The sequence below is a fragment of the Dendroctonus ponderosae genome, unplaced genomic scaffold, assembly GCF_020466585.1.
Source record: "Dendroctonus ponderosae isolate FM_Combo_2020 unplaced genomic scaffold, Dpon_F_20191213v2 Dpon_F_20191213_1, whole genome shotgun sequence".
Lineage (NCBI taxonomy): Eukaryota > Metazoa > Arthropoda > Insecta > Coleoptera > Curculionidae > Dendroctonus > Dendroctonus ponderosae.
In genome coordinates, this window is record NW_026017110.1 from 910,972 (window position 1) to 924,631 (window position 13,660).

General features: G+C 38.9%; 2 protein-coding genes across 2 annotated transcripts; both read left to right on the top strand.

Annotated features, from left to right (window-relative positions):
• The first annotated feature begins 2,953 nt into the window (after positions 1–2,953).
• Positions 2,954–6,334, top strand: LOC109538160 (heat shock protein 75 kDa, mitochondrial). The gene is made up of 13 exons (XM_019905254.2): positions 2,954–3,145; positions 3,384–3,476; positions 3,548–3,786; positions 3,843–3,914; positions 3,966–4,126; positions 4,226–4,572; positions 4,628–4,811; positions 4,864–5,011; positions 5,068–5,192; positions 5,250–5,437; positions 5,492–5,723; positions 5,843–5,915; positions 6,186–6,334. The coding sequence occupies exons 1-13, from the start codon at positions 3,037–3,039 to the stop codon at positions 6,285–6,287; spliced, it is 2,073 nt and encodes a 690-aa protein (XP_019760813.2). The 5' UTR covers positions 2,954–3,036; the 3' UTR covers positions 6,288–6,334.
• Positions 6,335–7,447: 1,113 nt separating this feature from the next.
• Positions 7,448–13,073, top strand: LOC109538155 (V-type proton ATPase 16 kDa proteolipid subunit c). Its single transcript, XM_019905248.2, has 3 exons — positions 7,448–7,705; positions 10,703–10,895; positions 11,574–13,073. The coding sequence occupies exons 1-3, from the start codon at positions 7,621–7,623 to the stop codon at positions 11,779–11,781; spliced, it is 486 nt and encodes a 161-aa protein (XP_019760807.1). The 5' UTR covers positions 7,448–7,620; the 3' UTR covers positions 11,782–13,073.
• Positions 13,074–13,660: the final 587 nt, after the last annotated feature.

A 13,660-nucleotide genomic window follows, 5' to 3' on the forward strand; every position in this document is an offset into this window, starting at 1 on the left:
AGTAAAAAATAAAATCAAAAATACAAAACATGCCTTTTTCATCAATTCTATATGATTGAGGCAGAATCAAAATCTTTTTGTTGGGTGTTTTGGTTCAAAGTGTTTTGTCTTTGTCTTTGAAGTTTTTTCCCTCCGTTTTTGAAGGAATTTCTTTGCGTCTATTGTTAAGCATTAATAATTAGTTCTGTTATTTCCCAATAAAGACCGAATTTTGAATCAAAATGTAAGTAGGAAGCATATTTCTTAATAACTCTTTGATAACGAAATCGTACCTACTTCGTTGTAAATTTTAAATTAGCAAACGACTCCACTAAAGTGCATTTTTTACGACTACAATCTACTCTCTAATCCTTAAACCTCTTTAATATTCTTAACTCTAACAGGTCAGTTTAAAGACAAACTTAAAGCCACACTTATTTTGCCCGACCAGCAAAAGCGAAATGTTTTATTTGAAAATTTCTCATTTTGCCCGTTAAAAATCGCTTTTGGTCCGCAGAGAAACCCTTATGCATAAACCCTATAAACTTCACCCTTACAATTTGCACCATAAAGAGAGGGTAGCGAAATTTCTGCAATAGACGAGAGTCCGGCATTGATTTGAATGCGATTTGAATAAAAGTACCTTATTTCGGGATTTAAGGGGTATAATAGATTTTTCCCCCGTTTTTTTCTCATCGGCTGCAGCTGCCGTTTGGCTACAATTTTTCATAATTTGGCGCAATGACTATTTTTTCTATACCCACTGTCTAAGTATACAGAGTGTTTCTAATAGTTGCTTCCACAGTAAAGCCCAACTTCGTTTGCCGTTTTTTGTTCTTTGCTTCAAAAATAAATTGTTGCCTTTACTTCATTGTTAGAGATTTATTAAATAAACCAAATAGAAGTTGAAATGCAAAATGTCTTTGGCGCTGTTAAAAGTGCCGCAGAAAGTGTTAAAAAGCATTTATAGTTAGGATCGAGTTACCAACAACAAACAAACTTTTATGCGCCGGATTACAAATCGGTTTACCACAAAGATGCCGCAAAAGATGAATGAAAATTCATTGTTGTCGCGGCGTGTCCATCATTACTTTGAGGCCCGAATAATCCTTTGAATGCCTCAGCCCGTACAAAAACCGAGATTGTGGCCTTTTGGCTTAAGTCAGGCGAATAAATATCAGTCACAACGTTGTCAGAATCCTTTCTTCGGCGCGATTTTATGTGTTACTTGTACCGAAAATATAGGTTTCATTCTTAGCAGCGAACAGGGCTTTATTCTGAATCGACACCTCTTTAAGTTGCCGGATTCCTAAAGGATTAAACTTCTGGAGGTTCGGATCGATGCGGATGGTTCAGTTGCACAAACCAGTCTGCCAGAGCGCGTCTGATGTTTGATATTGAATGTTTAAATCAGTTTTTGATTAAGAAAACTTCAAAAAGTCAAACAATATTCAACATTTTTTTAATCCAATATAGAAGAAGTCTTGTCTAGTCCTATAATCGTGACGAAAGTTGCGGGATCCGAAGAAAGAACTTTTTGAAACCCAACCGGAATATTTTAATTCTAAATCATTTAGCTGCTGGTACTAGTGGATTCTAAAGTTCACACAAAAAATGTCAAGAATAACTTTATAAAAAAACGCGTTTTTTATAAGAATAGCCGTCCTGAGCGTAAAAAATGGCAGAAACTGCTAAAAAAACTTACCAGTTTTAAGAAAACCATTAAGTTTCTGCATCGAAATGGAAAATATCGGCAAAATTTTACCTGTTTAAACTGCATTTAACCGCATTAATATTACTATAGACATCTGGTGGGCAGTTGCTAGGCGCTACAATACAAACATTGCCGCAAAGACAGGAAACTTCAAAGATATTGAGGTTACAAGAGACAAGTACTTGTCTCTGGTGGGATCTAAACTTGACACAAAAAACGTCAATAACAACGTAATAAAAAATCGCGTTTTTTTGACGAAAATAGCCGTCATGAGCGCAAAAAATGGCTGAAAATGCTAAAAAAAACTTATCAGTTTTAAGAAAATCATTATGTTTCTGCATTGAAATGGAAGATACCGGTAAAATTTTATCTGTTTAAACTGCATTTAATCGCATTAATATTACTATAGACATCTGGTGGGCAGTTGCTAGGCGATACAATACAAACATTGCCGCAAGGACGGGAAACTTCAAAGACATTGAGGTTACAAGRGACAAGTKTGTCTCTGGTGGGTTCTAAAKTTGACMCAAAAAACGTCAAGAATAACYTAATAAAAAAACGCGTTTTTTTTTTACAAAAATAGCCGTCCTGAGCGCAAAAMATGGCCGAAAAAGCCAAAAAACTTATAGTTAGTTTTATATTCAAAGCTAAAGYTGGCACAAAAAACGTCAAGAACAACGTAAWWAAAARTCGCGTTTTTTGACGAAAATAGCCGTCATGAGCGCAAAAAATGGCCGAAAAAGYTWKAAAAAAAATTACCAGTTTTAAGAAAACAATTAAGTTTCTGCATTGAAATGGAAAATACCGGCAAAATTTTACCTGTTTAAACTGCATTTAACCCCACTAATATTACTATAGACATCTGGTGGGCAGTTGCTAGGCGATACAATACAAACATTGCCGCAAGGACAGGAAACTTCAAAGACATTAAGGTTACAAGAGACAAGTTTGTCTCTGGTGGGTTCTAAAGTTGGCACAAAAAACGTCAAGAACAACGTAATAAAAAATCGCGTTTTTTGACGAAAATAGCCGTCATGAGCGCAAAAAATGGCCGAAAAAGCTAAAAAAACTTACTAGTTTTAATAAACCCATTAAGTTTCTGCATTGAAGTGAAAAATACCGGCAAAATGTTACCTGTTTAAACTGCATTTAACCGCATTAATATTACTATAGCCATCTAGTGGGCAGTTGCTAGGCGATACAATACAAACATCACCGCAAGGACAGAAAACTTCAAAGTCATTGAGGTTACAAACAAATTTTGAGGTTAAGAATAAGGAAAATTTTAAAAAATCGGTGAAACTTTCCGCTTGGTGTTTTCCATTAAAATTAGAAACTAAGAAATGATTTGCTCGGTGTCAAGAGTTGCCCGGCTGGCACTTAGAAGAACCACCATCAAATCTTCCGGCAATGTTCTAAATAGAGCGAAACTCTCACTGGATAGACATGGAGGTAAGGTGGATTAAAGACTGAAAAAACTGAATAACTTTAAGCAGGTAGTAACTAAAATACGTCTACGTCTGGAAAGTTACTGCAAACATACAACTCGGTTGTTCGTTGTCGTGCAACTCTTGATATTTCTGTTCCAACAGATCAGTGAACTCCCTTAAGGCCTAATGCGCCTAGTCACAAGCCCTAATATGCAATGATTCGCTATTCACTTGCAATATTTAATTCACATTCACTTCAGGTTGCTTGAATCACGTGAGATTTCAACACACAGAGCCCCAACGCACAGACGACGACTATCATTCCATCATAAAAGACACAGAGAAGCCAATTGGTAAGAGACACTGCCTGGAAAAGAACGTCAAGCTTCTCGTAGGTTTGCCCATAAAACGTTTCGTCTTCTAGGTGAAAGTACAAAGCATGAGTTCCAAGCTGAAACCCGAATGCTGCTTGACATTGTAGCCAGATCCTTGTACTCAGAAAAGGAGGTGTTTATAAGGGAGCTGATCTCAAACGCTAGTGATGCTTTGGAGAAGTTCAAATATGTGTCCCTGTCCGAGGATGGGGCCCAAATCCAGGACAAGGAACGAATTCTCGAGATCCATATATCGACGGATAAGAACGCCAGGACATTCACCATCCAGGTCAGTCCCTAATAATCTCGTTTCATGGAATAGTTTGTGAATTTGTGGGTTTTTAGGACACAGGCATTGGGATGACCAAAGAAGAACTCACTCAAAACTTGGGAATCATCGCGAAATCTGGATCAAAGGTTCTCCGAGTGATTTTCGTCTAGAGGCACTACAATAGATAAATATTTCAGGCCTTCATTGAACAAGCCAAGGAGAAACCGGCTGCAGGTGACAATAACATAATTGGGCAGTTCGGCGTTGGGTTTTACAGCGCCTTTATGGTCGCTGACAAAGTAGACGTTTACACTCGGAGCTCTGGAGAAGCACAGGGTTGGAAATGGACCTCAGATGGGTATGTAGGCCACACTCAAACTTCAACTGGCTTTAACGTGTTATGTACATGGACAATTTGGTGAAGGCGCAATGATTCAAATGGCATTTTTTGTTCCAGCACTGGAAATTATGAAATCCAACCCGCCGATGGTGTAGCAATGGGCACGAAAATCATCCTGCACCTGAAAGCCGACTGTAGGGAATTTTCTGACGAAGACACAATTAAAAACATCATTACGAAATACAGCAACTTTGTGGGCAGCCCCATTTACCTCAATGGGAAAAAGGCCAACATCGTGCAGCCCTTATGGATGCAGGACCCCAAGACTGTCACTCCACACCAACACATTGACTTTTATAAGTATATTAGCGGCAGCTACGATGTGCCAAGATACACGCTACACTATAAGACTGATGTGCCGCTGTCCATAGCGGCTTTGCTGTATGTGCCTGAAGGAAAACCAGGTGGAACATTGCAGTTCTTTTTGTTTGGTTCTTAACAAAAGCGGGGTTTTTCTAGGGCTCTTCGAGATGTCCAGGGAGATCGAGTCGGGGGTGGCACTGTATACGAAAAAGGTTTTAATCAAGAACAAAACTGACAATATTTTACCAAAGTGGTTGCGATTCGTTAAGGGTGTAGTAGATTCCGAGGACATTCCCCTTAACTTAAGCAGGGAGCTGTTGCAGAACAGCAACCTCATAAAGTATGTCCATTAACCTTTGTGTTGATAAAGCTAAAAACGGTTATGAATTTAGGAAACTGCGCGATGTGCTCACTGGAAGAATCAGCAAGTTCCTGCTGGATCAACTGAAGAAAGATCAGGCAAACTATGAAAAGTTCTATCACGATTACGGAATTTTTATCAAAGAAGGCATTATCACAAATCACATCCAAACGGAAAAGGTCGGTAGCCACTCAATTCAAATTTACAGACAGACTGTATGGTTTAATTTTTGCAGGAAGACGCCGCAAAATTGCTGTTGTTTGAATCCTCGCTTTTGGAGTCTGGCAAAAAAATTACTTTGTCCGACTACATGGCAAGAGCCACAGAAGATCGCAACATATTTTACTTGGCAGCCCCCAGGTGGGTTAAATATCCCAACTTTGAATGAGCTAATTGGGAAAATTGCGCATTTTGCAGCCGAACTTTGGCCGAATCCTCACCCTACTATGAGTCCCTCAAAAAGAAAAAGCAGGAGGTTTTGTTCTGTTATGAGCCTTACGATGAGCTGGTTTTGATGCAACTGCAGCAATTCCAAGGGTATCGGTTGATTTCAGTGGAGAAAGACATGAGAGACGACAAAGCGGCGAATGATCTTACAAACCTTGGTAAATGATGCGATGATCAAGTTTACTCGTTGGGTAATCACCGTTTAATTCCAGGCGAAGATAGTTTAAGGCGTAGCGAAATCAATGATCTGGCAGAATGGATTAAAGAGAAGTTATCCGGGAAAGTGACATCGGTGAATGCAACCACGCGACTTGAAAGTCATCCTTGCGTGGTCACTGTGGAGGAAATGGCTGCTGCAAGGCATTTTATAAGGACGCAGAGCCACGGATTGCCTGAGGATAGAAGATATGCCATTTTGCAGCCGCAACTTGAAATAAACCCGAGGTGATTAAATTGCGTTCTTCGTTTTGCTGTCTCTTTTTCAACGAAAGCTTACGGTTTGATTATAAAACAGACAAACAACAATGTGGTAATAGAAAAAACGAATAAACTATCATTTTTAGGCATCCCATAATTAAAAAATTGTTCAAATTGAAGAGCAGTGATCCCGAGCTTGCAGAGCTGCTTGCCAATCAGGTGAGATAAAATAGAAACATTTTTTGTTCGTCTCAAATTGTTCACGAAATACCACTGATCTTCTAAACGGCTAAAACTAAAGTGTTTAGTCAAGGCGCCAATTTTTTGTCTAACACCATGGACTTTCCGAAAAGGCTTTTAAATTGCCGTTTTGCCTAATGGTACAGAAGTTTGGGGCTAAATATTTAAAAAAACCGCTATCCTAACGTGGCATAGCATGTTTGGGACACCCTGTATAAATTAATGGATTAATTGAATTTACTTTTTTAGTTATTCGCTAATTCAATGGTAGGCGCTGGACTAGTGGATGATCCAAGAATGTTGCTCACATCTATGAACGATTTGCTGGTCAAAGCATTAGATAAGCACTGATTGATTCTGGACTGTTTTGTATATAAAAATAAAGCTTGTTTAATGTGGTTTTTTTATTTGTTGCCAACACCGAGGGCTGCAAAAGGCTTTAGTGGCCTTGCCTATTTTTTCGTAGAAATTTATTGCTTGGCGTTAATACGCAATATCTAGATAAACAATGAAACAATTATTTAAAGTGGGTACGTCATTAGAAGATAATAGCGATTCATTGAAGATGAATGGCGACTGAAATTAACGGAAATTTTTCAAAGCAGCTGCAAGCTCTTGAGGGGCTGATGCCTGATTGCAATGCTATTCTGATTGAATAGTTGAAGAATTGGTTGAATATTGAAGATTTTTTATGCTTCTCTGTGCACTGCTCGGGTATGAAAATCTGCAAGCAATTATTCGTCTCAAGCTGTAAATAAATTTTTGAAATAACTATTCGAGTTACTTATCAGTCCTCTGTATAAATCAGAAATTTTATAATTTTACAGTGGATACCCAATTGCTTGTCGCTTGAATTATATAATGAAAATCCTTGAATTTGTTTTGATTTATGATCATCAGCCAGCGATCAAAAGTGTGTAAAAGGTAATTTAATTATCGCCAGGCATGGAATATTTCCACTGAAACTGGTTTCACGATTCAACCCACCCAAATGGCCCATTTTGGCCGATTTTCAGCACTCTTGGGAGTCAACGAAAATGCTATTTTCCATTAAATCAACGATTTGGGGCTCTTGAAAGATTACGGTTTGAGATATATCTACTTCAGGTCCGGTCTTTAAGTGCTTACTTACATGGCGAAGGCTTCAATGGAATGAATATGCGAATGAAAAAATGTTTTTGAGCTTTTCTCAATGCATGGAGCTTGTAATTTAAATGCAAAGGTAAATTTGAATTTCCCGCGGCAAACCTCAAGCGGAAATCGGGCTGACCAGCTGTCATATGATTCACAAAAGTGACTTTGCCGCTGTGTAAACTGTAGCTGATCAATGCGCTTATATAATTTTCGTCTTTCACAATTTATCCAACAATTTATCGAATGGTATTTTAATTCGATCATGAGGAATAACGCCTAGTTGCTTTGACGTAGAGCCCTGACATCACCATTTATCGGCTCAACACGGCGCGCGATTGGTCGACAAGTATCCTCAAAATTAAAACCGACCAATGAGAAGGCGGGATTCAGTGACACTCCACCTGAAAATTTTCTTATCGTCATATGACCCATTCTTGCTAGTGGCAGTCGAGTAAGCCATATTTGTCAGTGGGTTCGCTGGTTCCGTGCTGTGTTGTGCACCTTTTTAGCTCGTTCTGACCTGTAAATACTCTGCAATTAAACTAACACCATGTCGTCCGAACTAACTGAAACCAACCCCGTCTACGGACCATTCTTTGGAGTTATGGGAGCAGCGTCAGCAATTATTTTCAGTGGTATGTATAATTCCGTAGTCCTGCCGCTACGTTATCGATTTCTGTTTTGGATTGGCTTTTTCCCATCAAAACCTATTCATTTCCCTCAACTAGACGCATTGGATGGCTTGGATGCCTTCCCCAGAGTCCCCCGAATGCATTTCAGTGATTTTCCCTGTCGATTTTGCCTGGGAATTCGCGTTTAGGCTGGAATCTATTCATGGGCGTAGCGCGGGTCATATGCCAAGATTACACACACATTCAGCCTTTGTCGGCTCAAAAATCAATTCTTCTGCCTCAGCTGCCATTCGGCCAATTGCACTAATCCAATTTTCTTCGAATTCTGCTGCTGTTGAAGTATTGACCTAATTGGATGTGTCACATGCCTCATCTAGACCCACCCTGAACCCCCTGAAACCACTCTGTGGCTGTCTTGGCACTTGATTAACTACTCAATGAACGTTTTTAGGAGCCTCAAGTGGCCCTCCTGTTCAAACTGGCATTTAATTGCTGGTAACACTTGGATAGCACAATGCTGTTCTAGTGCCTGATACTCAAAATCGAGTATTTACATTCATGTTTCTCCACTTTTCAAAGGCCTCCTCCTCTCGAATTACACTTGGGTAGCTGACGAATTTCGATTGCCTCTTCACTTTGCACTTATCGTCGTAAAATCTTGATTTCTGGCCTCACCAAATCGATCAGCTTGTTGCCGGCACCAGGGAAAAAGCCTTAAATTTCTGCAAAGGAGTACCATAGCGAAGCACATGACTGAACCACTTTGGTCAAGTCATGGGACTTCAAGGTTCATTCTGGTCACATGCAATCCTTTTAAGCATCAATGCAATCAATCACCATCATCACGTTCAGCACTTTAGCTTCTAGAGAAAGTTTTCACTGGTTGTTGGGGGCTTTTTTACATGAATTTGCTTGCAAAATCCCGGCCCTTGTGATGCCACTTGGTAACTAGCTGGCCTAATTGACTGCGTTTTTAACCAACCCGCTACTAGGCAGCGTTTTATCGCTAATAATGTCCTTAAAATGCATTGGGAAATGTTAAGCAGGTCACATGTGTAGAAAATGGGAGTGTCCCTGCTCATCATTCATTCATTAGTCCTTCGCTTGCATCAAGGGCTGCCTGGTATGAACGTTTTCGTCCCAATGGGGGCATTGGAAAGCCCCCAAAAACCCCAAAAAACCCTCAAATTTGCATGTTCAAGGCTTGAGACTGTTATGTTGGAATCAGCTGATGCTCATGTGATTTAGAATTAAGAATGATCGGCATGAAAAGTTTTCTCAACTTCTTCGGTTTCATGGCTTACACTGTTCACCGCATCCTCAACAGGAGCTCAGAGAGTCTGGTTCATTATAAGTAACTTTGCTTCGATCTGATATTAACAGTTTTATGTACAGAGTGTCTGGACAATTGGGCAAATCACTTGGATATAGAAAAACACGTGAAAAGACTACTACAGGTTCATATGATGAAATTTTTTTTAATGAACTTCTAGTGTTCTTTTCACGTGACTTCATATCCAAGAGATTTGCCACATTTGCCCGGACCTATAAATTTAATTTTAATTTTACTTTTTAGTATTGTTTCTTCAATCGCTCTGGAATTTTTATTAATATTCGTGCTAATGGTCTTGCGGAATTAACCTGACATACAGTTTTTACTCTTAAACTTGCTGTTAATTAATTGTTTTCCATGTCTTAAGGCCTTGTCCCATGCATCCGTTTGTACGATGACACGAAAGTGTTTCTATTGGTTGGAGATCTGTCAATTCGTCCGCCGTCGTACGAATTGACAGATCATAGGATGGTACGAAAGTGTTTCTATTGGTTGGAGATCTGTCAATCGTACGACGAGGGACGAATTGACAGATCTGCAACCAATAGAAACACTTTCGTACCATCGTATCATCGTACAAACGCATGCATGGGACACGGGCTTTAGTCTTAAATCTAGAGTTTTCTAAATGCCTTGCCAACTAAAACATACAGTATGCGGTAAAGTTGAATTAAAAAGGCTTCCAAATATTCTAATAATTAATCAAAATCATTAATTGCCGGTTGTAACCTTTTATGGTGGTTGATTTGCTTCCAAAGCACATTTCCTAGCAGATTGTCCTCATCTGATTCATTAACTTATTTCCATTATCTGCCTTGTTCATGCTGCTAATTATTTAAATCCAGGGTCAAAATGTTCGAATTTAATTTTGGTCAACCACTTAGTTGCATTTACTATGCTTGATTCGCCACCCAACAATCCCAATTTAAAAATTGTGCGACTCTTTGATCTATTTGTCGTTCCGGCAAGGTAAAACATCACATGCTTTATCAATAATTACAGTCTGAAAGTTACACCTTAGCGTTTTCACATGACTTAAATCCTCTGAACAGTTTTATAAGTCGTTTATCTGAGATAAGGATTCCGCAATGATGTCAACATGCAGGTTAAAGGCATGTGATTTAATTGAGTTCGAAGCTAATTTATTTGGGCTGAAACGCGTTTGCATTATAATGATTTGCTGCTAGTGGAGCACATCAGTTAACTGGTTCAAGCATAAACAAACACTACTTTAGGTAGAGTTTATGATAAAAATAGGTTTTACCTGAATTTTTACCAGGAAAATTGACCCTGAGCTTTAGGAAAATGATGTTTCTTCACTGTGGGAAAGTACACAGGAAGGAAACTTTGGCGCTTATCAATTAGCTTGAATTCTAGCGATTTACTTGATGTCTTGCTTCTGCTTGATGCAAAAAATCTAAATCGTTTTTAAGTGGGCATTTGTGATACCTGAAGTTGGATATGTTCTATTTCACCTCAACAATGAGAGTGACTCTTTTTAATGGCCTGCAAATGACCCACGGCTGGAGCATCGCCAAATGTCTGTAATATTTGTCTAGCCCACTGGCATCTGATTTTCTATGCCATTACTTAATATTTATTTTGACTTTTGAACCAACCCAACAGACTGATGGACGATCTATAAACACGTTTTTTTTATGTTTCAGCTCTGGGGGCTGCATATGGAACGGCCAAATCAGGAACCGGAATTGCCGCCATGTCGGTGATGCGGCCCGAACTTATCATGAAATGTATTATTCCCGTTGTAATGGCGGGTATTATTGCCATTTATGGTCTGGTCATAGCCATTCTTATTGCGGGTAACATCGCATCACCCGACAGCGGTTACACCCTTTACAAGTAAGTGTTTGTTTTGAACGCCCCTGGTATCAGAGCGGGCCAGCCCGAGCAGCGTCGAGGGCGTTCGGGTGCCTTCGGCACTGTGCAAAGAAGCGAGAAAAGCGATGCGCGTCTGTCTTTTTCGCTTGCTGTACGAGGGTGGCTTGTTTCATGTGCATACGTTCAGAAGTTATCCAAAAGACGTTTGCTTGTGGATAACATGGATGTGATTGAACTTCGTCCCTGGCGTTTGCTATCGCTTATTTATAAATTCTTTTGTTATTCACCCGAGCGAACTAAACGCCGCTAATCAGTTGTATTTGTTCTCAGGATGTTATCTGTAAGCCCAGGCAATTTTATAGGCACATATTTCCACTCTTCAGTTCATTTTTTTTGCGATTATAAAGAGCATAAAAAAACGTTCAGTTGAAAACAAAGCTGGCTAGTTTTGCTCTCCAAACAGAGTCACGCATAGGACTAAATTGCGTGAATAATTTATTGGACAATGATTAATTACGGTACAAAAGCATTGAATGGAAAAAGTGGGAATGCAAATGATTTTCGCATTATGTCGGCGTTGAGGTCACTTTTAGGACTTGATCGCAATAATAGAAAACTGGCGAAATGAAATAAATTAACAATGGTATCATTTAGCCACATCTGTTTCGATGATTCTAAACGAGTGATTTTCGTTTTCAGAGGCTTCCTACATTTGGGTGCCGGTCTTGCAGTGGGATTTTCCGGCTTGGCAGCAGGATTCGCCATCGGTATAGTGGGAGATGCAGGAGTGCGAGGAACGGCACAACAGCCCAGACTGTTCGTCGGAATGATTTTGATCCTCATTTTCGCTGAAGTATTAGGTCTTTACGGTTTGATCGTAGCTATTTTCCTTTACACCAAGAATTAAGTACGATTTCGTTGCGGTGTTTCAAAACGTTCAGGTCCTTCTCCCATCAATTTCCCATTTCACAGTCAAACAACCTTCCGTGGTCATCCAGAAATTCTTTCAAATGCTAGTCGTGTAAAAAGAGATGTAAAATTGTACACCAAAGCGAATGTGACCACGCGCATATTTAACTATGATAGGGTGGGCAGTGATCAGTCATTGCTGGCCGTATCATAATGTAAATAGAATTTCGCATCATTTTTAGTCAGTTTCGCGAGGGTTTACTTCTATCTAATTAATGTATAGTCCATAGATCTTAGGTTCTTTATTTCGTATTGAGATATATTTAAAACGACTCTATTGAGTCGCTATTTAAATAAAATTTGAAAAATAGCACAATTTATTTTTAATTTCATCGAACATAGTTGTTTATTTCGATTTTATTGCCTCTAGTGCTTCGACTCGTGTGTTCAATGAGTCCCAGCTAGTAGAGGTTGGCGTTCTCTTTAATTGTCATTCATTCTACATATCATATAGTTGTTGGATTCCGCCGATTGTTACTCTTTTTTGTCCCATGTGTTGTGCTATACTTTATCCACTTAACAGTTCCAACCGAGTCAGATACTATACCATCTTTTGAAGATCGTTTGCATTGCAGTATTAGATTATCTTAAGTTTAATGTTTAATTGGTGTCTAAAATGAATAGCCGCAAAATTATTGGACATTTGAATGCAACTTCGAGTCATTTTCTCTCTCATCCTAGGCTATTTCCGAACCCCAATTATCTATAACAATAATTGTTGTAAATAAATAGCAGCATTATGTATTGATGGTTTGATGTCCATAGTTATTACGTGTTAGCTTCCTAAATAATGTAGCCAAGCTCAGTCAGGAAACTTTGTTGAACTGTACCTAACAACGAAAACGGACGGGTATGTTCAACTCGGTTTATCGTTACTAACATTAAGATGGTATATATTTCCTGTTTTATTTTAGTCACCTCATAGCAAAATGTAATGTTGATGCTTCGTGGATGTCTATTGTCTCAGTCTAACAACCGATTCTCTAAACCACAGCTGGCTTTTATAAAAGACATATTGTTAAGGTTTCGAGTCATTAAGGAACAAAGCTCGCTTTTTTCTAATTATCTCGTGTGACGTAATAGTTTCCCCAATCACAACCCGTTAGAACATGATTTTGAAGACAAAAGGCATCCTACTTGTTATAGAGTGTTACGACGTAGGATGGTCTCTGTAATGAAGGGAACAGCAAAATTATGTTGAAAATAAATAATTTGTACATTCCATTACAATTTCTGTTTTATCAATTATTGTTGTTTTTCATTTTTCCCTCCGAGTTTTGCGCGCCGCTACCATTAACCGCCAGCTCAGTAATATCCATCAACTCGCCTTGGTGATGTGATTTGCACCAAGAACCCTAATAATGACTCGTTGATGACCAATTGTTCATAAATTGGATTTTTTGCCTCATAAATCTTGATTTTCGGAAGTTTTTTCCGCTAGCTTGAAAATGTTCCGCAATGAATTTGTATTTTTTGTAAACCCTTTAACATTAAATGTGCATTTCGTGCTCTCAGTGTTATCAGATGGGTGAAGTATTCTTATACAGGGTGTTTCAGAGAATGAACAGCCATTATATTATTTTCTTTCCTGGGCTCTAGTCACAGTGTGAAACAAAAAATGTTTGTATATCGTTTATTTCGTTACGTTTCGGCGAGACAACAGCGCCATCATCAGATTTTAAAATTCATTCAAACTCATAATTGGTTTCAAGACCAAATATGAGTTTGAATGAATTTTAAAATCTGATGATGGCGCTGTTGTCTCGCCGAAACGTAACGAAATAAACGATATACAAACACTTTTTGTTTCACACTGT